The following is a 10,000-nucleotide window of genomic DNA, read 5'->3' as shown; positions in this document are numbered from 1 at the left end:
TAGGTAAATATAACAGTAATGACCCACACAACACTGTAAACTAGGTAAATATAACAATAATGACCCACATCACACTGTAAACTAGGTAAATATAACAATAATGACCCACATCACACTGTAAACTAGGTAAATATAACAATAATGACCCACATCACGCTGTAAACTAGGTAAATATAACAATAATGACCCACGTCACGCTGTAAACTAGGTAAATATAACACTAATGACCCACGTCACGCTGTAAACTAGGTAAATATAACACTAATGACCCACATCACGCTGTAAACTAGGTAAATATAACAATAATGACCCACATCACACTGTAAACTAGGTAAATATAACAATAATGACCCACATCACGCTGTAAACTAGGTAAATATAACAATAATGACCCACATCACACTGTAAACTAGGTAAATATAACAATAATGACCCACATCACACTGTAAACTAGGTAAATATAACAATAATGACCCACATCACACTGTAAACTAGGTAAATATAACAATAATGACCCACATCACGCTGTAAACTAGGTAAATATAACAATAATGACCCACATCACGCTGTAAACTAGGTAAATATAACAATAATGACCCACATCACGCTGTAAACTAGGTAAATATAACAGTAATGACCCACACAACACTGTAAACTAGGTAAATATAACAATAATGACCCACATCACACTGTAAACTAGGTAAATATAACAATAATGACCCACATCACACTGTAAACTAGGTAAATATAACAATAATGACCCACATCACGCTGTAAACTAGGTAAATATAACAATAATGACCCACATCACGCTGTAAACTAGGTAAATATAACAATAATGACCCACATCACGCTGTAAACTAGGTAAATATAACAATAATGACCCACACAACACTGTAAACTAGGTAAATATAACAATAATGACCCACATCACGCTGTAAACTAGGTAAATATAACAATAATGACCCACATCACGCTGTAAACTAGGTAAATATAACAATAATGACCCACACAACACTGTAAACTAGGTAAATATAACAATAATGACCCACATCACGCTGTAAACTAGGTAAATATAACACTAATGACCCACGTCACGCTGTAAACTAGGTAAATATAACAATAATGACCCACACAACACTGTAAACTAGGTAAATATAACAATAATGACCCACATCACACTGTAAACTAGGTAAATATAACAATAATGACCCACATCACACTGTAAACTAGGTAAATATAACAATAATGACCCACATCACACTGTAAACCTGGTAAATATAACAATAATGACCCACATCACACTGTAAACCTGGTAAATATAACAATAATGACCCACATCACACTGTAAACCTGGTAAATATAACAATAATGACCCACATCACGCTGTAAACTAGGTAAATATAACAATAATGACCAACTTCATGGTGTAAACTAGGTAAATATAACAATAATGACCCACACCACACTGTAAACTAGGTAAATATAACAATAATGACCCACATCACACTGTAAACTAGGTAAATATAACAATAATGACCCACATCACACTGTAAACCTGGTAAATATAACAATAATGACCCACATCACACTGTAAACTAGGTAAATATAACAATAATGACCCACATCACACTGTAAACTAGGTAAATATAACAATAATGACCCACATCACACTGTAAACTAGGTAAATATAACAATAATGACCCACATCACACTGTAAACTAGGTAAATATAACAGTAATGACCCACATCACGCTGTAAACTAGGTAAATATAACAATAATGACCCACATCACACTGTAAACTAGGTAAATATAACAATAATGACCCACATCACACTGTAAACTAGGTAAATATAACAATAATGACCCACATCACACTGTAAACTAGGTAAATATAACAATAATGACCCACATCACACTGTAAACTAGGTAAATAAAACAATAATGACCCACATCACGCTGTAAACTAGGTAAATATAACAGTAATGACCCACATCACACTGTAAACTAGGTAAATATAACAATAATGACCCACATCACACTGTAAACTAGGTAAATATAACAATAATGACCCACACAACACTGTAAACTAGGTAAATATAACAATAATGACCAACTTCATGGTGTAAACTAGGTAAATATAACAATAATGACCCACATCACACTGTAAACTAGGTAAATATAACAATAATGACCCACATCACACTGTAAACCTGGTAAATATAACAATAATGACCCACATCACACTGTAAACCTGGTAAATATAACAATAATGACCCACATCACACTGTAAACCTGGTAAATATAACAATAATGACCCACATCACGCTGTAAACTAGGTAAATATAACAATAATGACCAACTTCATGGTGTAAACTAGGTAAATATAACAATAATGACCCACACCACACTGTAAACTAGGTAAATATAACAATAATGACCCACATCACACTGTAAACTAGGTAAATATAACAATAATGACCCACATCACACTGTAAACCTGGTAAATATAACAATAATGACCCACATCACACTGTAAACTAGGTAAATATAACAATAATGACCCACATCACACTGTAAACTAGGTAAATATAACAATAATGACCCACATCACACTGTAAACTAGGTAAATATAACAATAATGACCCACATCACACTGTAAACTAGGTAAATATAACAGTAATGACCCACATCACGCTGTAAACTAGGTAAATATAACAATAATGACCCACATCACGCTGTAAACTAGGTAAATATAACAATAATGACCCACATCACACTGTAAACTAGGTAAATATAACAATAATGACCCACATCACACTGTAAACTAGGTAAATATAACAATAATGACCCACATCACACTGTAAACTAGGTAAATAAAACAATAATGACCCACATCACGCTGTAAACTAGGTAAATATAACAGTAATGACCCACATCACACTGTAAACTAGGTAAATATAACAATAATGACCCACATCACACTGTAAACTAGGTAAATAAAACAATAATGACCCACATCACGCTGTAAACTAGGTAAATATAACAGTAATGACCCACATCACACTGTAAACTAGGTAAATATAACAGTAATGACCCACATCACACTGTAAACTAGGTAAATATAACAATAATGACCCACATCACACTGTAAACTAGGTAAATATAACAATAATGACCCACACAACACTGTAAACTAGGTAAATATAACAATAATGACCCACATCACACTGTAAACTAGGTAAATATAACAATAATGACCCACATCACGCTGTAAACTAGGTAAATATAACAATAATGACCCACATCACACTGTAAACTAGGTAAATATAACAATAATGACCCACATCACACTGTAAACTAGGTAAATATAACAATAATGACCCACATCACACTGTAAACTAGGTAAATATAACAATAATGACCCACATCACGCTGTAAACTAGGTAAATATAACAATAATGACCCACATCACGCTGTAAACTAGGTAAATAAAACAATAATGACCCACACAACGCTGTAAACTAGGTAAATATAACAATAATGACCCACATCACACTGTAAACTAGGTAAATATAACAATAATGACCCACATCACACTGTAAACTAGGTAAATATAACAATAATGACCCACATCACGCTGTAAACTAGGTAAATATAACAATAATGACCCACATCACGCTGTAAACTAGGTAAATATAACAATAATGACCCACATCACGCTGTAAACTAGGTAAATATAACAATAATGACCAACTTCACACTGTAAACTAGGTAAATATAACAATAATGACCCACTTCACACTGTAAACTAGGTAAAAATAACAATAATGACCGACACAACACTGTAAACTAGGTAAATATAACAATGATGACCAACTTCACACTGTAAACTAGGTAAATATAACAATAATGACCCACATCACGCTGTAAACTTGGTAAATATAACAATAATGACCGACACCACACTGTAAACTAGGTAAATATAACAATAATTACTCATGACAAAAATGAGTTTAATGAGTTTAATATTTTCTTTAAATTATCACTTTTCAAAATTCTATTAAATACAGTTTTACAGAATGTATCTAATCTATTTTAGTGACATTAAACACACACACATTTGTAAAATATTAAACAACGTCACAATTTCAGTTCCGCACTTTTGACGTTTATCTCACAGTTATTACCTTAAATAAATTTCAATCGTTTTCACTCTCTTCAGTTTTATGTTGTTTTTATGCTCATGGTTTGTGCTGTAAAAATGCCAAATACAAAAAAGGGCAAAGGTCACACTGCTCTGGAGAAGGGTGTGTAAATCCAGCCGAGGTGTCACGAGTCTCAGCTCTCCCAGGCTGTAAAGGAAAAATCAGGAAATAAGGAAACGTACGTCACGTACGCAAACCGACGACTCTGTGAAGAAGTTTTGTTTTCATTAAAGGATATTTTGTTGTATTTACAGACTGCAATGTTCACGTCCATAAAGGCTGCAGAGACGGACTCCCCGTGTGCGCTAAAGTCAAGATGAAGGTGAGATCTGCGTGTGTGTGTGTGTGTGTGTGTGTGTGTGTGTGTGTGTGTGTACTACCTCAAGGACAAATCGTGCATGTTACTGACAGCTGCTTGGTGATTATATGACGAATAAATAAATATTTCTTTTTGTCTACAGCAGCAAACGGTCACTGATTCAGCTCCTCCACCCGGAGTTCTCTCACGAGGCAAATGTAAGTTTTCCGATAAAGTTTTAGCGTTTATACAGTACGAGTGTACCGTATTTTATTGTGACATAATGACCTTCTGTCGACATCTTTCACTTCTGTTTGAAATGCCGTGTTGGTTTGCTGTTTTGATGCAACAAGTACAGTGTAAAAATAAATAAGTAACATAAATAGATATATAAATAAAACCAAACACAGTAATATGCTTATTAATATCAAACAAATTAGTTGGAGTAAATATCAGTTAGTGTGCGAGTGTTTTCCAGCATCATGGAGGGAAAAAATATAAAAACCAAAAGCTTTTATTCTCTATTATTTCTCAATACACGTGAGTTTCCTATGATTACGGTTATTTGGATTCGTTCTTTCTCATCACGTCCATCATGGACTGTAAAAATATAAAAATATACATTAACTGTGATGCTGGACTTATAGGACACGCTATATTATTTTTTATTTTGCATTTAAAGGGATTTTTAGTGTTACTTTCAAGACCAACCGCAGCAAGCAGTCGTTTCCGTCAGCACCCGGAATATTTTACTTTTTAAAAAATATTTCTGTACACATGCCCTTTTGTAGTAATTTCTGTCACTAATGTTTTGGTGAACTGTTCTAGAGAAACTGTTGTCAGGAAATTTCTCTCGAGCATGAATAAAGTCTTATCTTATCTCAAGTCATACACACCAGTTTATTGTGGCGCTGTTTGGCTGGGAAAGGGGCAAGGGTGTGTGTGTGTGGGTGTGGGTGTGTGGGTGTGTGGGTGTGTGGGTGTGGGTGTGTGTGCTGGGTTTTAGTGTCTGGTCTGGTTGCATACCCTGGAAATGTGACGAAACTTTCAGACTAGAGATGGTACAATACCATTTTTTTCTCACGATACCGATTACTGATATTCAAACCTTGTGCATCAGTTCATTTCGATGCCTATCCAGTATTTTTTCTTTAAAAACTAAAGGAAAAAAGTACATAACTAAACACACATCTGACAAACACGCATCCACAGCTTTTTTATTTAGCCATAAAAACGTATAATATAAATATCTTTATATAAATAAACTCAAGCCTAACAAAAACACATTAAAGTCTCTTTATACAGTTTTGTGCAAAAGTCTTAGGCACATGTAAAGAAATGCTGTAGAGTAAAGACGCCTTCAAAAATAATGAAACTAAATGTTTCTACATTAAAATAAAATCCTATAAAGAGAGTAAACAGTAATAAATGAAACAAAGTCAGTATTTAATGTGACGATCCTTCACTTTAAATAAATAAAGCAGTATCTGAGGTGCAGTGTGTGCAGTTTTATAAGGAAATGAGCTGGAAGTGTTACTGAGCATCTTGCAGAAGCAGCCACAGTTCTTCTGGAGACTTTGACTGTCGACTCGCTTCTTATTTCTGCAGCGAAACCCAGCAGCCTTCATTATGTTTTTATCTGAAAAGTGTCTCTTATGGAAACTGCTGCTTTCTTTACTGACATACACACATTTTTCTGTAACCTTTTATTCTGTGCTGGAAAACTAATGTTTGGAAATCATGTAGGAAAAATGTTTATGTACTGAATCAATAATGTAGAAGTCAGAAAATAAACATCTATAACAAAGTTTGTACCAAAAAAAAAACTCCAGGGTGCCAAGACTTTTGCACAGAACTGCATGTAAACATCAGAAACAACTTCCAAAAATTATGATCTTTTAAAAAAAAAAAAAAAAAAAAGAGAGAGAGAACCGTTTAGTGATGAATAGATGTTAGGCCACATTTAACGTTAGGCCACGTGGCTTCTGTTATCATCACGTGACCTTCTTTAACTCGCTTTACGTTGTACGTCGTAATTCTGATTTAAATTAAGGTTTCAGGTTGTGTGTGTTACAGGATCGGAAGAAGTTTGTTTTGTTTTTCTCCTCCACCATAGTGTTTTTTTTTTGCTGATATCCTGAGTATCAGATCAGTGCCATCTCTGGTTACGATATCTCTTCTGTCCAAATGCAGCGCTCTCATGATGAAAAAAAAGAAAAAGCTTCAGCTCCTCGTCATTGTGGTCATGAAATACAAAATAAACACACAAGTGTATTTTATTTATAGAGTATATTTATATAGAGAGCTATATTATTATATCTATATAACTAAAAACGGTGTTTCGGGTCACGTTAGATAGCTCTAGCTACAGAGTTGTTGCGGTAGTTCACGTTTGTTTAGTGGAAAAAAAAAAATCAGAGCATATGGAGTGGGCGGGGCTTATTTTAGATTCTCTGTGGAGAAGATCTGAAAAAATTCCTAAATCTGTTTGACTTTAATACCTCATAGCACGTTGTCGGTGATTTAAAACAAGGAAATAAATCTTTTCCTTTCATTCTGCAGCGAAACATGAGACTCGTGTGTAGTTTTTCATCTTTCGCCCCCTAGTGGACGCTCATGTTCTGTACGAGTATGAAAGCAGACACGTCCGGTACGTGACTCCCTCACGTGTTTACAAAATTCGTAGACGCATAAACCAGCCCAGAGTTTGAGTTTTAATTTCTTAAACTGTAAACACGTTCATATTGATGTGTTTTTGTTTTTTTAATTAATACCGGCTTCTACTACTCCTATTATATTTGTTTAAATTAGTGTGAAATACATTCTTTATTTTATTTTTTTTTTAGGTAGATTTACTGTTATCATTGAGTAGCTAGTCATAAGTCATACATTTGTAATTTGTAATTGTAGATTTTTTAAATTTAATAAGCAATACTACAAAGCCATGGTTAAATTTCACGTCATTACATCACGGTGTCTGTCAGCTTCACGGTGTTTCTTGCTTTAAGTGCGAAATAAAAAATTCCAGGAAATTTAAATATGCTTTTGTGTGTTTTATGTCAAAAAAGAAGTTATCAGTGACAGACTTCGTCACTGGTGCGATGAAAATTTTACACACGATACCGTTAAAGATTTACGTAATTTAGCAAGCGGCATTTTGTCTCATTTATACGACTGAGCAGTTGAGGGTTAAGGGCCTTGCTCAGGGGCCCAGGTGTCAGCTTGGCAGTGCTGGGATTTGAACTCATGACCTTCTGATCAGTAGTCTAACACTTTTAACCACTGAGCTACCACTTCCTGTGCTGATGGAACATTCTGCAAAAACGTCCTCGCTGTATTTTGTTAGTGTTCATGCTTTTGTCCTACGCTGCATATATAAATCCATGTTTTTTTTTTTCTTTGTTTTTAGCCGCATCGGCGCGAGAGCGTCCCTGGTCCACTTTCTTGCTCCCTGAAGACCAGGCGCCGCTTCCTGTCCCTCCTCCCCGGAAAAACCCCACCATCATGCCCTTTAACAGCGGCTCTCTGTCCAAAAGCATCTCCATCACCAACATCGCAGGGTAACACGCTAACACGCTTAACACTCTTTCATTTCTATTTTAAGCGAAAGATGCATCTGAATAACATTTTCTTTTTATGCTGAAGGAGGTTTAGTCTGCAGCGTGTCGGATTATTGTTAGTAAAATAGTTGTGGACATTTTGTGCAGGTTTTATCACATATGTATGTTTGTATAGACACACACACACACACACACACACACACAAGCTTTTTAGGAAATCAGGGCTGAACACAAGAGACACAATCCCACCATCATGGCTTTTCCAGGAAGACGGGAAAACATCCAGTTATTCCGACTTCTAATGTTCTAACGTAATCTAACGATAGCTAGCATTAGCATGTAGCTGTGTTCATGCTAAACATTAGCATAGCCCCTTACTAATATTTCATAAACATAACTGAAATTAATAATAATTAAAAATAAAACACAAACTTTAATTCCTATTTTTTTCATGGACACATGGCAAAAATTCCAACTCGTAATTCCCACTCGCCTGTCTGTTCTTCCTCTCTTTCCCTTTTTCTTCTTCTTTCCTTTTCTCCTTTCTTTTTATTTTTTTCTTTTTGTTACATCTCTCCTTGCTACTAGTATTCTTTTCTTGTTAACTGTTTAATTTAAATGTACTTTTACACCTTTCTTTCTTTCTTTCTTTCTTTCTTTCTTTACTTCAGTTCTTTTTTTATTTCCATTGTTCTCACTGTACAACAACAAAACCTACCACATGAACACAACGTCGCGTACAGCGTTTCTCCTTTCCTGCTTATATTCCCATCTTTCTTATTCACTCATTTTAAATCACATTTCTACAATTTCGTGTTTAAGGAAAAACAGGTTTCAGTGATACAGCAAATTTACTAATCAATAAACTTCTGAGATCATGTTGATCTCCGACTGGGAATTATGAGTCAAAAGAAAGAAAGAAAGAAAGACAGAAAGAAAGAAAGAAAGAAAGAAAGGTGGAGTACATAGTAAAAAGCAAAAATAACTAACTTTCCTTAACTCCAGTATGTCTTTCTCATTCACACATTTATTAATTTTTCCCTCTATTATTGTTTTTTACTATGTACTCCACCTTTCTTTCTTTCTTTCTGTCTTTCTGTCTTTCTGTCTTTCTTTCTTTCTTTCTGCTCATAATTCCCAGTCGGAGATCAACATGATCTCAGAAATTTATTGATTAGTAAATTTGCTGTATCACTGAAACCTGTTTTTCGTTAAACACGAAATTGTAGAAATGTGATTTAAAATGAGTGAATAAGAAAGATGGGAAAATAAGCAGGAAATGAGAAACGCTGTACGCGACGTTGTGTTCATGTGGTAGGTTTTGTTGTTGTACAGTTTAAACTCTTGTTTACTGGGAGGTTTGCTAGACGTGTGACGTCGTTGTGTTCCTCTCGTCTCCAGGCACTCGGACGACGCTCCTCTGAAAGCGCTGAAGATTCTCTCTCAGTCCACCGACTCGCTCAATAAGATGGGGAAAGTGAACGAATCCACCGAGTCGCTCACTGATGAAGGTAAACGTCTCGATGTCGCTATAAGATTATAACAGTGTGTTATATATATAAATATATATTTTGTTCCTTATTCCTTATAACATTGGAATTTAATTTGTAAAATAAATAATTATCAGAATTAACAGGAGGATTAAGATCCCAGTTTTTGTTTCTTGGGTCGATCTTGTGATTTTTTTTTCTTTATTCAAAAGGCAAAATAAAAAATTATATATATATATATATATATATATATATATATATATATATATATATATATATATTAAAAATTAAGAATAATACACGCTAATAATCGCTATACAAAATGTTTTTCAGAATGTTTAATGTTCTAACAGCACTGGTTATTTTATTTACTTTATTTATTTATTTATTTACATTTTTATTTATTGATGAATTTTTATTGATCCATTTATCTATTTATTTTT

At 34.2% G+C, this 10,000-nt stretch overlaps 1 protein-coding gene across 7 annotated transcripts in view; it reads left to right on the top strand.

Moving 5' to 3' along the window:
• The window catches only part of akap13 (A-kinase anchoring protein 13), a 118,999-nt gene that overhangs the window by 88,872 nt on the left and 20,127 nt on the right, over positions 1-10,000 (top strand). For 6 of the 7 annotated variants that reach the window (XM_053235740.1, XM_053235739.1, XM_053235741.1 and 3 more), the window contains 4 exons: positions 4,464-4,531; positions 4,671-4,725; positions 7,917-8,067; positions 9,469-9,578. In XM_053235740.1, the coding sequence (XP_053091715.1) occupies positions 4,464-4,531; positions 4,671-4,725; positions 7,917-8,067; positions 9,469-9,578 (384 nt within the window). The remainder of the gene's footprint in view (positions 1-4,463; positions 4,532-4,670; positions 4,726-7,916; positions 8,068-9,468; positions 9,579-10,000) is intronic. The other variant, XM_053235737.1, reaches the window with a different exon arrangement.

This window comes from Pangasianodon hypophthalmus, chromosome 7 (genome assembly GCF_027358585.1).
Source record: "Pangasianodon hypophthalmus isolate fPanHyp1 chromosome 7, fPanHyp1.pri, whole genome shotgun sequence".
Lineage (NCBI taxonomy): Eukaryota > Metazoa > Chordata > Actinopteri > Siluriformes > Pangasiidae > Pangasianodon > Pangasianodon hypophthalmus.
This window is presented reverse-complemented; position numbering and strand designations above follow the sequence as displayed.